This window comes from Lathyrus oleraceus, chromosome 5 (assembly GCF_024323335.1).
Source record: "Lathyrus oleraceus cultivar Zhongwan6 chromosome 5, CAAS_Psat_ZW6_1.0, whole genome shotgun sequence".
Classification (NCBI taxonomy): domain Eukaryota; kingdom Viridiplantae; phylum Streptophyta; class Magnoliopsida; order Fabales; family Fabaceae; genus Lathyrus; species Lathyrus oleraceus.
The window spans coordinates 608389111-608409964 of record NC_066583.1 but is presented as its reverse complement, the minus strand read 5'-3'; the positions used below and the strand labels follow the sequence as shown (position 1 = coordinate 608409964).

Genomic DNA, 20854 nt, shown 5'->3' with positions numbered 1-20854 from the left:
TGAGGTGGATGTGATTTAGTCATTTTGTTTACGTTTTATTTACGTTCATAATTTGATTTGGTCATTTTGAGCACATTTATAATTTGATTTGACGGGAACTTATATTGTGGTGCTGTTGGAATTTATGTCTGTTGTTGTAATTCCTGTTTTTAAGGTATTATATATGTGGTTGAAACTTATTTTAAGTATTTAGGTATTCATGTTAAATGTTTACCTTGGCTTTTAAAATTCACAATAGCGGTCATCCTGCTATCCGCTATGCCGCTATAGCATTTTGGGGTTCGGTCCTACGCGCCGATATTCGAGATTAACAACCTAGCTTTTGATATTATTATAAGTAATTCATACTCTAGGAAAAAGGACCATCTTACGACATACAAGGATGAAGTGACATATTTTTAGATTGATTTCTTTATTATTAGGCAAAATCGGACAAAAAGATTTGTTTGGATTGCAAAGTCACTTTTGAAGAGAGCTTAAATACCCAACATAAAGTATGTTATAAATGTAAGGGCTAGGAACCTAGAGAGAGCTTGACTATCCAATCCAAAGTATGTTATTGATGTAAGGGTTTGGGGGAGAGCGAAGAGAAGTCATACTACGATTCCACAAATCAAGTGGTAGTATTTGAAGAGTGAAAAACAAAAGATCTTCCAATATGGAGTTTTAGAGGGAGGTCTCGAGGGAGCCATAAGAAAGTATGAATGATATGTGTGACAAGACGACACATGTGATTAAAAAAGTAGCATAAGAGACTTTGGAAGGATAAAGAGGTTTTGTACCTAGGGTAAAGAACCTTGGTGGTAAAACAAAAGTGTGCAGAATTAAGTTAGTAGAATAAAAAAGGAAGCTTTTAAAGCTTGATCTAGGTTAAAAAAAGCTGGAAGTTTAGAAAAATATATATAGACCAAGTTGGCGGTGAGCGAAGTAATAACTAAAACTTATCAATTGTGTTTTGGTTCAAGTGAAGTGTATGTATGCTGAAGGAGATAACTCTTTGGTTGATGAAAGTGATATAAAAGATAAATGGAAGAAGTATACCTACAAATTATTTCCACAACTTAAGTGGAGGATGTGTTTGGTGTAGCCAATGTAAGATTGTTGTTGCTTATTAATATAGTGATCTTTGATAGTTTTTTTTTCCTGGGTATTCTGCCCACAGGTTTTTTTGGCTTGTATTTGGTAGTGGGCAGTGGGACATCTTTGTTGCAAGTCCATTATTCTTTTGACTTGCCGTGTCTTTGGTTCCCGGTAGTAGAGAAATCAAAACAAGAATGGAATAAGTGTAGTAAAGATGATGATGTTATGTTGCGTTGCGTTAGATGTATAGTAAGATCTAGAAATTAGTGAGTTGGATATAAGTGTGATATATACTAAAACATTATGGTGTGTTTGATCCATGTATCCGACCTCATTTAGTGTGATAAGTTGTTGTATCAATTGCTAAATGATCTACCATTTGAGTCAAGGCAATATTTTTTGAATTGAAATTATGATTTATTAGGCCATTGGTGTCAGCGAATTTCATCTATTACCATCTATTACCTGTTTTTAATCATAATCGGGTGAGGTCTTACCTCTACACCTTGTTAACGTGTAGGGGTTTGATGTGCATACACCGTATGAAGATTGTTCACCGTGATTTGAAAAGTGCAAATTGTCTAGTGAACAAGCATTGGACCGTGAAAATCTGTGATTTTGGGCTTTCAAGAATAATGATAGAATCTCCAATCAGAGATTCTTCTTCGGCTGGAACTCCAGAATGGATGGCTCCTGAACTCATCCGAAATGAACCATTCAATGAAAAATGTGATATCTTTAGCCTTGGGGTGATACTGTGGGAGCTGTACAACTTGAACAGACCATGGGAAGGCGTACCACCTGAGAGGGTATATTCAACTGATGATCTATTCATTTTCTAGTGTTTTTCTATTTCTACTTTGCATTTCATTGAAACAAATTATCATTTTTACTTTTGATCAGGTGGTTTATTCTGTTGCTCATGAGGGTTCCAGATTGGAGGTTCCTGAAGGCCCACTAGGCAGACTGATTTCAGGTCCCACTACATGTTTAAATCACATTTTAATGACAATTTGTACTCATCTGGTTCAACTTAATCATTTTTTTTCCATTTTTTTTTACAGATTGTTGGGCAGACGCTCAAGAACGGCCAAGTTGTGATGAGATTCTCTCTCGTTTGGTGGACATGGAGTACTCATCGTGTTGACATAATCTTATAGCGTTTGTACATAGAGAGCTTTATTTGGGTAGAGTTTTTACAGTGTTATTTATCGGCTACTGTAAATTTTGTTCTCAGAACATTCCAAAATATAAATTAATAATGCTCTTGTTGTCTTTACCCATGTGCTGAAAACTTATCTCTATTTGAAGCAATGAGAGAAGGATGAATTTAATACATCTTGTCTATTTTCTGAGCCATGAAAAGAAGTAATTTATTTCGGATTGAAAGTATCATGATTTATTATCAACTCCAAAATTGAACACGCCTCGTATTGTTAGATAGAAAGAGGTAGGGATCAAGTCAGTATTAGTATCATGAGGTGTAAATTGTTGATATTTATAAATATACCGTTTTAAGAATATTTGTATAGAATAGTTTTATATTGACTATATTATATAATTAATTATAAGCTATTCTTCACCGTATTTTACTTGGTTAATTCATTGTTTTCGGTGGGATTTTTTTCTTTCTTTATATAGACTGTCCAAACTCCGGTTTGCATTCCACTCATTTTCATGATTCACTTTGGCATTTGTTTTTTTTAACCTTCTGGTCACCATCGCTTGTTGCAAATGCCGCATCGATTTTGGCACACTACTGTTGTTATAGGAAAAAAAAAATTGATCGATTGACACAGAGTTACCATCGAATTTTATTTATTTTTATATAAAGAGGAAAGGGAAAATTGTCGATAAAATCTTCTAAAGAAAAAGAAAAAGATTAAGGATTGGTCTTGCAACCAAATATGAGTTCGGAAGTCGATTATGCAAAGAGAAAGTATTAACATCTCTCACATTCATGGTACTCTATGAAAATCATTTAAGTTGTTTGCGTGCGTGAGTTTTTATCTTAAAGTTTTCTTATTATCAGAGGGGAAAAGAATGAGATTGATGTTTTTTATTATTGTGTTTGCCAATAATTGGGGCTCTTATGTCTATGTATCATCATCGGGAGATGAAGAGTCAGAGCTTCGTAGTTCGGAGTAGAAAATGTTTGTGTGTTGGTTGATTTTACGTTGAAAAAAAGTTTTCGGAGTGATGCCTTAAGGCGCATAAATGAGTTGATTTTGATTTTAGGAATTTTGAAAAGAGATTATATTTTATTAGAATTGCACTAAAGACTATGAACACATGCGAATATTTTAGACAAATAAGTCAAACGTCTTGTGTCCAAAATACTCAGAGTAAAGGTAGGAGAGCTCAATTCTTACTCATTCCCCACCACTTAAGGTTTGTGATATACAATTCTAATCATATTTTTTGTTGTATTTTTGGATTTGATTAAGAAAATGCCACTTGGCGTTTGATCAATGGTTTATTGCTTATTGATTTTGAAATGGTGGCATACATGAATATTTACAAGGTACCAAATGCGAAAAATAAAGGGTCTCTTGTTAGGTAGCCCAAGAGAAAACCTTGTGTGTGCAAAGTGATCCATGCTAACAAATCGATAAATGGACTTATGAGCATGTCTCCATAGGATAGTGTCATGAATGTCATTTTTACAGTAAAAGATTGCAAGCTACAAATGAAAATCCAAGTTAGAGCTATGGGTCAAGAATTATGGTAAAGTCCAAGTGCAAAGATCCTAATGAGTCCTCTAAGTCCATAGTGGGTCACAAATGAATGCATCTTTTTATTTTTTTTTGGTTTTTATCATATTTTTGTTCTTTTTAATTATGTAATAACAATAAGTAAATGACAATGAAATAAATATGCATGAGATGTATATACAATGATGATGAGTATGAACATAAAATACTTTGAAAATAAATGACAATATAATAAATTGACAAGGAAGATAAATGACAAATGATAAATCAGGTCAACAAAATCAATGGTTAGTGATGAAAGTTAGTGGTTAGAAATCAAAGTGCACAAGGTTACCTATGGATTATCTATCCATAAGTCAAAAGACTCAAAATATGGCGGATCGAAGGATAACATATCATTAATGCAAAGTATTGAAAGATGATCCATGATAATCTATAAATAGATTTGGACCAAAGAAGGTTATAACAACCTCAAGTCAATCTATCAATGATTTGAAAAGTGAAAGATTATACCACCCAAATAATTATAAGTTAAAGGTCAAATAATGTACAAGTTAGACATCCAAATCCAAGTGTTAATGATTAATGATCAATGGATACAATGTAACACAAGTATAATCAGAAAAACAAAACTCAAGTAATCGAGGGTCTCATCTACACATCAAGAGGTTCAGACATGATCAACTAAAGTCAATCTATCAACACCTTAAAATATCAAGAATGATCCATTGATCATTCATCAACATGTTTGAAGTGTTGAAGATTTAATCAACCTTAGGATCAATTACCAATGACCAATAGATTATCATCAACCATGACCGAATACAAGGGCAAAAAGGTCCAATTAAAATGATAAAAAATAAATGGTTAGTGGTAATAAATAATTGATGAAATGTACTTGATGAAATATTTGGTTAAAAAGAAATAAAAAAATAAAATAAATTGAAGAGAACTGTAGGTGTTTAATTGGCTGCATTGTATGGTAAAACACTAGCTGGATTCTAATGTCTTGACTGATGTCATGACATGGTGTGAAGGTGTGACTGCATTGTAGGTTAGAATATCTAACTGTACTCTGATGTCTTGACTGATGTCATGACACACTTGAGTAGTTTACTGCAGGATTAGCTAATACAGGATTTGTTGAATGTCAAATTGGATGTGGTGACATTCATCCCTGTCAGCAAATACTGAGGAATAGAACAGTTGGTGTTCTGTTAGAACTCAGTGTTTATTTCCAGTCTGGTTATCAAGGAAATACCAGACCTGGCATAAGGCCTACTGTCTGAATGTCAAACTGGATGTTATGACATTCATCATTGACAGCATATACTGAACAATAAACAGAGTGGAGTTCTGCTACACTTCAGTATGTTTCTGAGTCTGTTCTTCAAGAGGAAAACAGAACTGACTTAAGGCTAAATGTGTAAATGTCAAATTGGATGCCTTGACATTTATTATTGTAAGCTGCTACTGTAGAATGGATAGGTTGGTCCTGTACAGTTCAGCAAATTATGTACAGTCTGTTTTCAGGAAAAACAGACTTAGCATATGGTCCTTGATGTCAAGCTGAATGTTGTGACATTCATTCCTGACAGCATATGCTATATTGTAGGTTGTTTAGTTTTTCTGTTTCAGCATTTTTCTCAGGCTAAAATCCAGGAAACCAACAACCAAGCTACAATTAAGGAACCTAACAAATAGCCTATTTGTTAGCACACTAATATCTGGAAATTAGTTAGAATCCTATGTGGCATTATTTGTGGAGGTCTTGGAATATATATAGGCTCAAAATAAGGAGATATATATGGAGAGATTTTAGGATTGAAGACCTTGTTTGTAGCAGAAAGTTTCTGCTGACTTTGTAACAGCAAAGAACAAGTTGCTGCGATTTTCTGAAGGCCCAAATCCAGTTGGGTGATTAGGTTATAAATAGCACTTTGTAACCTAGTATTTGTAAGCCTCTTAGAATGAATTTTTAGGGGTGTGTGTAAGGTAAACCTCCCAATCTGTGGGAAGGTTACCATGTGTTTCTCAGTGTTCAAAGCTGAGAGTATTTGTAACTCAAAGCCTGTAGGCAAGAGTGATTATGGTCTTGAATGAAGCTGTGAAGCAAGTTCAAGTCGTTTACCATTACATTGTGATTGTAGTGGTAGGAATGGAAACTGGAGGTTTCTATCTAGGAGTTCCTAGGTATAGATTGCATTGGGTAGGGATTAAGTGAAGAGTTGTAAACAAGTGAGTTTAGCTTTGAATTAATACTACTGATAGTGGATCTTCTTCCTGGCTTGGTAGCCCCCAGACGTAGGTGATGTTGCACCGAACTGGGTTAACAATTACTTGTGTTTTTACCTTCTGCACGTTATAACTCTGTCGGTTATAAAATAAGGTCAAACTGTAATGCTGTAACATCTGATGTTCAAATCAATGTTAAGACATCATGCTGATAACTATGCAGGCTCAACAGAAGTAAGTGCTATGTTTGATCTCTGCTGTGCCTTTGTACCAGATGGACAGAACTGGGTGTTCTTCCACTCTATGGTGATATAGTAGCAGATGTCGAGACATCTGTGAATGTGTGCATATCAGTACTAGATTTTAATTTGTATAACCGTCTTGCTATATTAGTAACAATGTTAGATCAGATGTCATTACTTGGAGTAGAACATCTAAACTCTGACTACACCAGAATTTCAATTGGTATCAGAGCAGGCATCCTGTTCTGCTTCTGGATGAGATCCATGGGTGATACTTTCTGGTATCTTGCAAGGAGTTATGTTAGTACTGATGCTGGAACCTGTGAAAGGTTCTGTAATTTCCCTGAATGGTCCCTTGAAGTAGGTGGATGGACTGTTCATGACAGGAATGGTGTGTACCTGTCTCTGGAGGGTGGCAATTGGCCTGTGTGTGGGACAGCTGTGCCAGTATTGAATCACATTCAAACTTGGTATGGTCTTGGAGGCTGATCTGGTGAAGTGTGTGTTCATAGGTTGAGTTGTATTATGATTTCCGCTGCATAATACCTGGCAAAACTCAAACTCTAATGTTGTTTCCCCGCATGTGGATGAAAGGCTGCTGTATTCAAGATCTCATCATAATCTACTGAAGATGTCAAAGATACTTGAGTCTCCTCAAGTCCACTCATCATGACGTTCTCACTTCAGGATGGTAAGAATCACTTAATCACTGATTCTTTTACTCACTTGAGTAGGGTGTATGAAGACCTTGAAGACCTTCAAGGAAGGTTTGTTCCAAGGAGGTGGAACTAATGTTCTATGCGATGTTAGAACATGTTGTTCAACAAGTATGCAGCTACTGGTTGAAGAGCAGATGTTTTTAGGTATCAAACAAAGGGATACTTCTGTTTGGAACCTACTCCTGACCTGGAAGAGGAGATATCTGTGTGTGCTAAGTTGACAAGGGTAGGGTCAACTGTGTGTGTGCTCAAGAAGGTCACCTTTAGAAGTTTGATCTCTAGAAGTTGAGCTGGTTGAGATGTGACATTGTGCAATCTCCTGCTGTTTGGCATATTCCTGTTGATTGATCAGGGTTGGATAGCTGTTCCCTGAAGTACTATGTTGTGTTGGAAGACAAGTCCCCTGGATGTTAGTAGTCAATAATGAGATAACCTGATTGCTATACCATTTAAGAGGATTGGAACCATGAATCTTGTTATTCAAACACCACGTTTCAGAAGTGGCAGTTCTTTCGAGGAGTGAGAATATGAAGATTCAGAGGTTAGTTGAGGTAGTATGCTCTAGCAATGCATATTTACCATTGACTGGTGTTGTTTTGTATCACTAGTACTTATGGTCAGCTGGAGTCTGATTGGTGTGATTGGAGTATGTATAGGTATAACTCATAGAGTTAGTTGCCACTGGTAGGGATGGTGTATGTCAGGTTGAGACATTTATATACAATGCATGGTTATTGGTGTGGAGTTTCCATGATTGTTAAGTTGAGGGGGAGTTTTGGTTAACCTCCTCAAGTCTGGTCAGCCTAGGGTCTGGTTGGCTGTTGACCTGTGTCACATGGGTTCTGGTGGTTGTGTGACACATTTGCAAGGAAGAATTCATCTCTCTTATTCCTAAGGGTGAATTTAATCTGGGAAGACTTTCAAAATTGTCGAGGTGCTTGCAAGCAGAAGATGTTGACACAAGAAGAGTACTTTCAAAGTAGTCTTATGGTGGAAGTATCTGAAAGGATAATTGGGAAAGGATTTAAGATCAATGTCTACTTGTGCCAAGTACAAGTGTTTAATTGATTATCCTTGGAGCTCAAGATAACTGATGTTCTTAAAGATGTTGGAACATCACTTCTTCAAGACCCTGTGCAGAATCACAGGAAGGATAGTACATTGGCTTATGATCTATCTCTTTGGTGGCAGCAAAAGCATATGATCTCTGAAAAGGTTTCCTGGCAAGAAACATGTTCAGCCTTGGTATGTACAAGAAGAAGAAGACATCATAGTCTTGATGGTGGTTACTTGGATCAGTTTATTTCTGATCTAGGTAAGGAAGTGCATTAGCTTATGCACACTGTGGAGTCAAGAACAAGTGGCAGCATTCTTGACATCATGGAAACAGCCTTGCCTTAGGACGTGGAATCCTTGGTATAGCTGAAGGGTTAGTCTCTAACTGGTCCTTCTGAAGACTCATGCACCAGAGTGTCTGATGTCTTTGGAGAAGAAGCAGGGATTCATCAAGGTGTGAACTTGGATGACTTAACTGCAAACCTGCAGGATGGAGGTTGTTTACTCAAACTTGGTTCCACAATCAAGTCTATGAGAACATTGAACTCTTGTTCTGTGAAGGGAGGAAGTTCTTTCAAGTGGCAGAAGAAGGAGCTGAATTCAACAGCTGGATGTCAAAACACAATGTTGTGACATTTGGTTCAACATCAGATTCTTAGTTGGTGAAGTGGCATATCAACTTGAGATAGAAGGGTCTACAGGGTTGTAGATTGGACACTTCAAAAAGCTTGAAGTTCAAATCTCACTTGGAAGGTCAGAATATCTTTGGGAGAAGTCTGATAAACTTGGAGAGGTCAAAAAGTGGCATTTGACTTTTTCATATGAGGATTCATGAAGGAGGTAATCAACCAGTGGCATTTGGTCTATCTCAGAAGTGAGTTCGAAGGATCAAGATAATCAACATATGGCAGCTGATTATTCTTGAGGAAAGTCTGAGACAAATTACTTTTGAGCATAAAAGTAGTAAGTTGAAGACAAAAGGAGATGTCTCTCTATTCATCTCTTGGAGCTTGTGGTAGGAGTTCTAAGCTATCTATGGAAGATTATCTCTTGTAATGGGATGAGAATGTATGTGTCCCAATTTGTGTCTGGCTCTTTTGGACTAAGCTGGTGTGCCCTGTTATGTTGTGAGGATGTCCTAACTAATGTTAGAACATTTTGTGAAGTGGTTTTCTGTTCTGGTTAGAAGAGAGATTGACACAGAGTGTGGATGTGTTCAGCCAAGAGGGTTGAACAGAGGGTGTGCTCTTGAAGACATGAAGATGCGTCTTATGTTTTCCATTCATCAAGTGGTCTGGGTTCTCTTTGAATCAGGAAGTATGTGAAGGTCCAACCTTGGGATGTTGGATATGATCATGTGTGATCTCCCAATTTCAAGAGGAGAGTAGGTTGTTCATGACAGGGGGAGTTCTGTCCTTGCACTGCAAGTAATCATCAAGCTTGTGGTCTATGTGTTCTCAGATAACAAGGTTTAGAAACCTGTTAGCTAGTGGGATGATGTGGTATGTGTCAAGGCTGAGTGAGCAGAAGAATGTCTGACCGGATGTCATGACATTGCCTTGGACAATATTTTTATTTCCTTCTGAAACTTACAGTCATAAGGAAATATGGAAGCAGATGCCAGTAGGACATTCTGGCTGGTACAGGTGCTGGAGTTACAGCAGCTGTTATTTGATGAATGCACAGATTTAGGGGGACAAGAAGTACCCTTGTGCATTGTACATTTGTGTGTCTTACTAGTTGCATCCATAACTAGTAATTCTGATTGTTGCAAAGATTTAGGGGGAGGAGAAGTACCCTTGTGCATGTGTGTATTACTAGTAGCCATAACTAGTAATTGTTTTTGCTCCTGCTGCTGATTAAACTACTATTATGTGGTTTAAACTGCTGAGAGTTTGCCTTGTTAACAAAAAGGACAGAGTATTCACAAGATGTCATATGTGATGTCTTAACATAAGATATCTTATGTGCCTGCTGGAGTTCAAGAAAGTGTTCATGCAGGAGTGGATCAAGATGTCAGACTCAAAGTCTTGGAATCTGATATGGTTGTACCTACAGTAAAGCAAAAGTGGGTGATTACTTGATCAAAGCTGTAAAGCAAGATCAAGTAGGTACTAACTTGGTTGAAACTGTGAAGTAAAACCAAGTCTGTAAGTCTGTCATTTTTTCTGTTTATGTTGTTGGCTTTGGCAACATTTTTGACAAAAAGGGGAGTAACAGGTGATACCCCAGACAACAGATTGGTCTGTGAAAACAGACATTCTTGACAGATTCGAAGATTCCCCCCTGCAGCAGCTGATGTGTGCTGCTTTGTGAAGTTTTTATTTAACTTCCATGTATGTGAGTGTGCTGCCACTCTGAGTGTATTAGCTAGGTTTATTTCCTGCTAGATGTGTGATTCCGCTGCTATGAACTCTGTTATGGGGATCAAAGTGTTTTAGCCAAAAATTTGCCAAAGGGGGAGTTTGTAGGTGTTTAATTGGCTGCATTGTATGGTAAAACACTAGCTGGATTCTAATGTCTTGACTGATGTCATGACATGGTGTGAAGGTGTGACTGCATTGTAGGTTAGAATATCTAACTGTACTCTGATGTCTTGACTGATGTCATGACACACTTGAGTAGTTTACTGCAGGATTAGCTAATACAGGATTTGTTGAATGTCAAATTGGATGTGGTGACATTCATCCCTGTCAGCAAATACTGAGGAATAGAACAGTTGGTGTTCTGTTAGAACTCAGTGTTTATTTCCAGTCTGGTTATCAAGGAAATACCAGACCTGGCATAAGGCCTACTGTCTGAATGTCAAACTGGATGTTATGACATTCATCATTGACAGCATATACTGAACAATAAACAGAGTGGAGTTCTGCTACACTTCAGTATGTTTCTGAGTCTGTTCTTCAAGAGGAAAACAGAACTGACTTAAGGCTAAATGTGTAAATGTCAAATTGGATGCCTTGACATTTATTATTGTAAGCTGCTACTGTAGAATGGATAGGTTGGTCCTGTACAGTTCAGCAAATTATGTACAGTCTGTTTTCAGGAAAAACAGACTTAGCATATGGTCCTTGATGTCAAGCTGAATGTTGTGACATTCATTCCTGACAGCATATGCTATATTGTAGGTTGTTTAGTTTTTCTGTTTCAGCATTTTTCTCAGGCTAAAATCCAGGAAACCAACAACCAAGCTACAATTAAGGAACCTAACAAATAGCCTATTTGTTAGCACACTAATATCTGGAAATTAGTTAGAATCCTATGTGGCATTATTTGTGGAGGTCTTGGAATATATATAGGCTCAAAATAAGGAGATATATATGGAGAGATTTTAGGATTGAAGACCTTGTTTGTAGCAGAAAGTTTCTGCTGACTTTGTAACAGCAAAGAACAAGTTGCTGCGATTTTCTGAAGGCCCAAATCCAGTTGGGTGATTAGGTTATAAATAGCACTTTGTAACCTAGTATTTGTAAGCCTCTTAGAATGAATTTTTAGGGGTGTGTGTAAGGTAAACCTCCCAATCTGTGGGAAGGTTACCATGTGTTTCTCAGTGTTCAAAGCTGAGAGTATTTGTAACTCAAAGCCTGTAGGCAAGAGTGATTATGGTCTTGAATGAAGCTGTGAAGCAAGTTCAAGTCGTTTACCATTACATTGTGATTGTAGTGATAGGAATGGAAACTGGAGGTTTCTATCTAGGAGTTCCTAGGTATAGATTGCATTGGGTAGGGATTAAGTGAAGAGTTGTAAACGAGTGAGTTTAGCTTTGAATTAATACTACTGATAGTGGATCTTCTTCCTGGCTTGGTAGCCCCCAGACGTAGGTGATGTTGCACCGAACTGGGTTAACAATTACTTGTGTTTTTACCTTCTGCACGTTATAACTCTGTCGGTTATAAAATAAGGTCAAACTGTAATGCTGTAACATCTGATGTTCAAATCAATGTTGAGACATCATGCTGATAACTATGCAGGCTCAACAGAAGTAAGTGCTATGTTTGATCTCTGCTGTGCCTTTGTACCAGATGGACAGAACTGGGTGTTCTTCCACTCTATGGTGATATAGTAGCAGATGTCGAGACATCTGTGAATGTGTGCATATCAGTACTAGATTTTAATTTGTATAACCGTCTTGCTATATTAGTAACAATGTTAGATCAGATGTCATTACTTGGAGTAGAACATCTAAACTCTGACTACACCAGAATTTCAAGAACATATAAAAGAAAAAGGGTGAGAAATTTGAACAAAAGGGGCGCCAGGCGTTAAACCCCTGACCTTGGGGTCATAGGCCCAAGAACCAACCACTGAACCAAGTGTTCTTGGTTGATAAACAAACACGCGCTTGAATATAAATAAAATACCTCTATTGAAAATGAATAAGTTGACCAACCACAACCACATGATCTGTCTGCTTATAATTAGTACGCATGATGGAATGTCCAGATCACGAGGAATACAAAACACGCGCGTTGACCAAAACATACCTAAACTCAAAAGACACATCACCTTAATCAACCAATAAGAATGCACCAGACCAATTTTTTAAATCAAAATTGAAAAATAAAACGCGGGTAAAAACGAACATCTTCTTCTTCAACCTTGGAACCATGAAAATCCAAAACTCTGCAACTCAAAGTTTCAAGTGAAATCAACCATGGATTCCACTTACCTTTGGATCATCGTTACCTCCTCCATACTCATGAGCCATTGATTGACCCTGAGTATGGGAAATTTCAGAAAAATTTGAACGATAACTTAAACCTAAAATAAAAATTAAATCATGCAGGTGTTGTGGTTGAAGCTCAAAACATGAGATTAAGCTTCAGTGGATCATGAGGAGAAAAGTGGTAACTCGTTTGAAAAGAAATGATGGTGTTAACTAGGTTGTCAGAATAAGGTTCATATGGTGGTTCCGATTGATTTGAGGAGCTTAGGTGAGGGTGTCTCAGCCACTTCTAAGGATTCAGTTAGCTTCAGGAAGATTCAATGAAGGTGTTGGGATGTTTTTGTGGTGCTAGAAATGCTTCAAACACTCTAACCGAATGCTCTATTTTTGAAGGAAGTGAGGTGTGTTTTCATCAAGGGTTTCGATGGCTCTGAAGCCTGGTTATGGAAGGGAAAAGCATCCTCTATTTATAGGGAAGTTGAGGGAGTGATTAGGTTGAAGTTTTAGGGTCGAAATCTCTGATTTAGCATGAGCCCGAAAATGAGTGAAAATCCAAACTTGTTGGCTAAGGGTGGGTAATGCCTGCTCTGCAAATCCTCTTCCATCCATTTGTTTTGCATATATCATGCTTTTGGTGAGATAAATGTGGCCCCTATACATGCTGAAGCTCATTTGACTTGTATCTAATTTTGGAAACTTTGTGCTTTTTGACTTTTTCGATTTGCTTGCACTTACTCCCATTTGGGCTTACATTTTGGTGTCTTATGTTGTTGCAGCATGCTCTTGGTTCAAATGGAAAGGAAACAATCTGAATTGGTGATATGGTTTATAACATAAGTCATTTGGTTGGTCTGGTCTTGTGATGTGCAACATGATGAAACATGATTTTTGCACTTAGGCCAATTAAAATTGGCTCTTGCATTTTGAACCAAAATCATCTTTTCCATGCCCTTAACACAATGCAAAAGATATTAGGTTAAAAGATGTTGTGAGGTGAAAATGACATTGGTACAAAGTGGTGGTCATGACATATTTTTAGGTATGACTAGGCATCTTGACCTGACTTGGCCAATCCCAATTTTGAGGTCCTTATATGATGAATTAGGTTTTAGGTCTTGAAACAAAGTTGAACATGAGTTCATTTAGGACATTTGCCTCGAAGTAGATCCTCAAAAGGTTAAAACATGAAAAGGTTATGGGGTTTGGACCAAATGGTAGGCCAATCTTGCTAAAACTTGACCTACCAACATGTCCTAAATTGCAATTTTGATGTTTCTTGAATTCTGAAATTCTGGTATCAGATATGAGATGTCGAAGGTAATGTCATGACACTAATATCTGAACAATACAAACAGGATAAAAGATAAAGAACAGTAATGCAAGAGACACAGGCAATTGTTAATCCACTAAATAGAATCAGTTCAAAGACTCTCAGTAAACAAATTCAAGTTACAGTCTTTTCACCTAATCTCTACCCGTGTGACTTCTACCTAAGAACTCTTAGATATGAGACCCTACTCACTCCCCCTCAATCACAACAGTGATATAAAACAAGAATTACAAAGAAAAGAAGACACTCTTCAAAGACACACACTTGATCTTGCTTAAAAGCTTCAATCAAGTAGACACAAACTCATGCTTAAAAGCTTAGAGTGACAAATTACAACTTAAAAATCATACCAATTCAATCATCTATGGATGAATTGAATGGCTTACAATTCACACGACCACACAAGACTAAAACCCTTATTCTCTCTCAATATTTCGTTCGTTATTTCTTGTGTCTCAAATCAGATTTTCCATGTCCTTTTTATAGAAGCATTTGGCTGGGCTTGGACATCATAAAACCCTAAAACTATTTTCCATTCATATCTTCTCATGACAGTTGATTATATCTCTTTGAAAAACAAGTTAATCTCGTTGTAATTACTGATTGATAGCGTGTTCAATCATCTCATCAATCATACACAGATTTGCATTAAAAACGCAATTACATAATACATAACATTCAGACTGAATGTTCTGTATACATATGTCATGACATCGGGTCTGACATCTCAGTAAAATCCTGCATAATCACATTTTAAACATCCAGCAGGTACAAGTTATCTTATGTTAAGACAACACATGTGACAATTTGTGAACACTCTTGGTTTTACCAAAATTGCTGCCAACACTTAGAACCAATAAACTCCCCCTTTGGCAAATTTTGGCTAAAACATATATCAGTCCATTTGTTCACAAGAGTACAAACACATCAGCAGTTAAGCAGCAGCAGAAGTAATAACCACACAATTACTAGCTATAATAGCAACTAGTAATAAACACATTAAACACAAAAGTGCTTCTTCTCCCCCTAAGTCTGTTCAACACCGACATCTCCTTCAATAACACCTGTAACATTCAGACTCACCATCTGACATCTCTTTCAACATCACCTGTACAACACATAACATTATTCTGTTCAACATCATCAACTGTCATCACATATTAACTGCAGCTCTACAGCTCTCCACATATTAACTTCTCCCCCTTTTTAGTCAAAATAGACCAAAGAGACCAATTAGACAAAATAAATGTCAATTAGTCCAGCAGAGAATGTCAATAGAATGTTATAACATATAAAATGTTAAAACAAAATGCCAGGTGTTACAGAACCATAATTATACACAGCTACATGAGCTGAGATAAACAGAAATCCAGAGAACTCACAAAGAGCCCAAAAATTACATCATGGCATCAAACAAGACTGCCAAAAAAACTACAAACATAAAACAGTAAACATCAAAGCATCCATAACATCATCATAAAAAAGGGACCATCTTCACCACAACTCAGTCTGAGGAGCTAGCATCTTCTTCAACTTCAGATCAAGAACTGCCACTAGATTTGTCTTGAGAATCAGACCTCTCACTTGAGGTGTGGGCATCTATTTCCTTGGCTTCACCAACATTATCCATATCTCCTTGCTCCAAGCTACTAATTAGAACCTCTAAAGCCTCTTTCCTAGCCTTAGCCACCCTAATCCCAGTTTCCAATTCCTTACAGGTCTCTTTCAATTCAACAATCAGGCCACCTTGAGAGGCTGGCTTCTTCATTGAAGATGTCATGACAATGTCATTGACATGGCTGCCTTCAAATAACTTGTAATGAATTGACAATGAAGGATTTCTTCTACTGGGGATATCACTTGTGCTTAAAATACCAGGCTGCTGGCTTAGAATTATCCCACAAATAATTGAGGGAAAGGCAATTGGCAGCTTCACTGCATTTGTGAAAGCATGTCTAACAATTTGTTCAAACATGAACCTTCCATAGTCAAAGTTGAGCCTGGTTCCAATAACATATATTATCCTTCCAAGAGCATTAGAAATTGTTGAGATGTGGTTTGTTGGTATCCAGTTGGCTGACCCCATCTTATGCAAGATAACATATTTTATAGTTAATTTGCTAGCAGAGAGATGCTTTTTTCTTGGCCATTCCTTGACTTGTACAACAGTGATTGTCCTACAGACTTAATTGTCCGTGGCCTCTAATTCAACAACTCCTTCTGTTCCTCTTCCTAGGAACTTATTAATCACAGTTGGGGAGAACTTCACACACCTTCCTCTAACAAACACTTTGCAAAACTCTTTGCTGTTCTTGTCAGCAATATCCTCCGGGATGTTCACCACAAACTCCTTAACAAGACCTTTAAAACATTGGGGTAATGCACTAACTGTTTTCATTAAACCAACAGACTTAATCAAATCCATAACCTCTTTCACTTTCACAACATCCTTTCCTAGTTCCATTTCCACAGTAACTCTCCTCTGTATTACAAATTTCCACTTGGCTGCACCATCTTCCAGATGGAAGGAAATGTTATCTAGATGCACAACAACAACCTTAGTTGGAGATTTTCTAACAGTTTGCTTTTTGACAGGAGAGATGTCTGGGACATCGTCTTCAACATCATCCTCTGAATCAGAACTTTCTATGACCTTTCTCTTCTTGACCTCCACTTTACTCCATGACTTTGAAGGACCTACAACAGTAGCCTTCTTACTAGTTCTGGCTATCATCATCTCAGCCACAGACCTGCCTTTCCTGGTCTTCATTCTCTTAACAACCCTTGGCTCCAAGTGATGAAGCAAGGTGTCATATTCATCATCTGAGCTCTCTTTTTCCAAATCAATCACCTTCTCAGCAGAGTTATGCTTCTTAGACTGAGAAGCATCTACAGGTTTCTTACTAGGCACAGTTTTCCCTAAAGAACACAGTCCTTCTGCATCAATATCTTTTTCTGACCTAGATGAATCATCATCTTTCTCATTTTGAGGTTCCACCTCAGGTGAGGGGTCCCTTCTAGACAGAGGAGTCAAAACTCCCTTGACTGAGTGCCCTTCATTTAGGATCCTTGTGACCAGATTCCTAATGACACGATCAGTATAATGCATGTCATCCTTGGAGGGAGGGTTATCAGAACTGTTACCTTGAGTGTTTCCTGCAGTGGAAGATGGACCAGGGGCGTCGCCTGGGATGACTGAAAGGGGAATAACTTCCAAAATGTCTTTATCCAGAAAATCCATGGAGGGTGTTCTTGCTTTGTGAGTAGGTTTAGAACCAGAAGATGAAGGATGTTGTGACATCTTGTTGAGCTTGTGAAAGAATTTTTGTTGCCCTAGCAGAGATGGTCGATACAGTTTGATGAAGATGGAAGTGGTTGTGCTGAGGTTGCGTGTGAAAATGGTATAAATGGTAGTTCCAATACTAGGTAATGATTGACCATAAATGGGGCACTTTCTTTTAAGTGGGCAGACAATATTTTTATTACCTTTTCCACTCCAAATTAATTGCTATAAATTCTCATGGATACAAATCCCTAATTTCCCTCTTAAACATTCAAACTGATTAGCATCCAAAGCCTTTGTAAATATGTCAGCTAATTGCAATTCAGTAGTAGCATGCTCCAAGGCTATGATTTTCTCTTCCACTAGTTCTCTAATAAAGTGATGGCGAATATCAATGTGCTTTGTCCTGCTATGCTGAATAGGATTCTTGGAAATATTTATAGCACTCAGGTTGTCACAGTACAATGTCATGACATCTTGTGTGACATTGTATTCAGTCAACATTTGTTTCATCCAAACCAGTTGAGAACAACTACTCCCAGCTGCTATGTATTCAGCTTCAGCAGTGGATAGGGACACACAATTTTATTTCTTACTAAACCATGATATCAGGTTGTTCCCTAAGAAGAAACATCCTCCTGATGTGCTTTTCCTATCATCATCACTTCCAGCCCAGTCAGCATCACAATAACCAGTCAACATAGATCCAGATCCATGAGTATATAACATCCCATAGTCACTGGTGTCATTGACATATTTTAGTATCCTCTTCACTTGGTTTATGTGATTGACTTTTGGTTCAGTTTGATATCTAGCACAAACACCTACAGCAAATGCAATGTCAGGTCTGCTTACTGTGAGATATAGCAGACTTCCTATCATGCTTCTGTATAGACTTTGATCTACACTAACACCATTTTCATCTTTGGAGACTTTCAAATGTGTAGGTGCAGGAGTTCTTTTATGACTTGCATTATCCATGCCAAAATTCTTAACAATGTTTTTGGCATATTTGCTTTGAGATAGAAAGATAGAACCTTCCATCTGCTTGACTTGTAGCCCAAGAAAATAGGTCAGCTCTCCAACAAGACTCATCTCAAACTCAGACTGCATTTGTCTAACAAAATGTTCGACCATCTGATCTGACATCCCACGAAACACAATATCATCCACATATATTTGAGCCACCATGAGTTTTCCTCCTTCATTCTTAACAAATAGGGTCTTGTCAATACCTCCCTTCCTGCATCCATTGTTAGTGAGGAACACTGTGAGTCTCTCATACCAAGCCCTAGGAGCTTGTTTCAAACCATAAAAGGCTTTCTTCAATTTGTACACATGCTTTGGAAGATTTGGATATGTGAATCCTTTAGGTTGTTCAACATATACTTCCTCATTTAAGTATCCATTCAAGAAGGGACTTTTTACATCCATTTGGAATAGTTTGAACCTCAGAATACATGCTACTCCAAGCAATAGTCTAATGGACTCAAGGCGAGCTACATGGGAAAATGTTTTATCAAAATCCACTCCTTCAACTTGAGTGTATCCTTGTGCTACTGATCTTGCTTTGTTTTTAGTAACCACCCCTTGTTCATCAAATTTATTCTTATACACCCACTTTGTACCTATGACATTTATTCCTTCAGGACTAGGAACCAGTTCCCATACTTCATTCCTCTTGAATTGACCTAACTCCTCCTGCATTGCATTGATCCAGAACTCATCAGTCAAGGCTTCCTTGACATTGCTAGGCTCAATCTTGGACACAAAGCAGCCATGTGAGATCACTTCCCTTGATCTAGTTGTGACCCCTTTATTTGGGTCTCCTATAATGATATCTTTGGGATGATCCTTATGAATTTTGATGGAGGGTCCCTTGTTAATTTTGTCATCTTCAAGTTCAGCTTGAGGAGGTTCACTCTCATTATTTTTGTCTGAGACATCAGCTGGGGGATCAGTTAGAGATGTCTCAACATCGTCTGTGACATCAGTTTGTTGATCATCAACCACAACATTGATAGATTCCATCATTACTTTTGTTTTGGAATTGAAGACTCTATAAGCTCTGTTGTTTGTTGAGTAGTGTAGCACCTCAAATTTGCACCTACCATTATACATACATTTTCATATTAGGTCATAGCATATCATGATCCATTGCATAGCATTTGCATTATCCCTCAGTTGCCTCAAGAGCAAGCAATCAAGAATTAGGTCAAACTAATCTCCTGATCAGTCAACCAAGCAAGCAAAAGAATTTCTCATTGAACCAAGGCCCTAGGGTTTGTGCAACAAGTTCACATGGCTTGGAGGTCTATTTGAAGTATCTTGGTCAAGGATTGAAGGCTCAGAGGTCATCAGTTCATGCACAGACAGTCAAAAAGTCAAAGAAAGTCAACTGTCAGTCAAAGCAGTGGATAGTGGTCATTCTTGTGGAATTTGGGCACCATGGTCAATGATCAATAATTCATACAACTTGGGACATCATTTGAAGTCAAGTTCTCAAGGAATTAGGGTTTGGAAGTCATCAGTCAATGCACAATCAGTCAGAAACCCTAAAAGTCAACTGTTGGTCAACTGTTCATTTAATCAGTGATTTGATGATTGGATTTGGTTTGTGAGAGCTCATTCATGTCCAAATAGTCATCATACATCATGCCAAACACCATCATGGAAGAATTTGAAGCCAGATCATGAATTTCCCAAAATGGAAACTGGGCCTGTAACTGAAACCTGCCATAAATGGAAAGTCTTGATCCTCAAACTTACATTGTGATACAAGCCTCAAATGAATTTTTGCCCAACATGAAAGTTGAAGATCTTGTTCTCCCATTTCCAAAAAGTCCTAGAACTCTCAATTCCCATGTATGGTTGGCAAGTTATGATCGAATCGATTTTAGAAGATCTTGAACTTCAAAGGGCCATATCTCCCAAACCGTTTGGCCAAATTTGGTGGGGTTTTTTCCTACAAACCACATTTTTCATCCTCTTTCCAAAAATATAAATTTCATGACCCAAAACTTCACCAATCAAAATGGCAAATTTTGACCTTTTTCATTTAAATGTAAGTTTGACCAAGAGTTGACTTTTTGACTCAAACATTTTTTCAGCATTTGGCCAATTGTAAAAGCTCATAAATGTCATTTAGAGTGTGTTTGCAAAGTCAAATTATGCAGCACATGTGAATCTTGCTTGGTTGCTTGAATTGTAAGAAAGGTACAAATGCACCATACTTGTCCATGCCTTGCCTTGTACCTCAAGAGGACAGCAATTATGCAGCATTCTTGATCATTCTTCTGTCACTTTTGAGGCCTTGTAGTGCAGCCATACTCCAATAGTACATATGGCCATGTTTGTTTACTTGAATTTTGGAAAATGAGTACAAAGCAACCATTCATCCATGTTTCCACACCTTAATTTGTACTATCCAACAGCAGGGCATGGCATGATTTTCTGTCACTGATAGCAGCATTGGAAGCAAGGAGCAAAGGAACCAATCTTTCATTCACCTTGCCCTCACCCTGCTATG

General features: G+C 37.6%; 1 protein-coding gene across 4 annotated transcripts in view; it reads left to right on the top strand.

The window, feature by feature from the left end:
• Nucleotides 1–2416, top strand: part of LOC127086992 (serine/threonine-protein kinase EDR1) — a 34192-nt gene extending 31776 nt beyond the window's left edge. For 3 of the 4 annotated variants that reach the window (XM_051027822.1, XM_051027819.1, XM_051027820.1), the window contains 3 exons: nt 1601–1889; nt 1984–2056; nt 2145–2416. In XM_051027822.1, coding sequence (XP_050883779.1) covers nt 1601–1889; nt 1984–2056; nt 2145–2227 — 445 coding nt within the window. In that variant the 3' untranslated portion in view covers nt 2228–2416. Of the gene's footprint in view, nt 1–1600; nt 1890–1983; nt 2057–2144 lie in introns of those variants that run through there. The other variant, XM_051027823.1, reaches the window with a different exon arrangement.
• The last annotated feature ends 18438 nt before the right edge of the window (nt 2417–20854 follow it).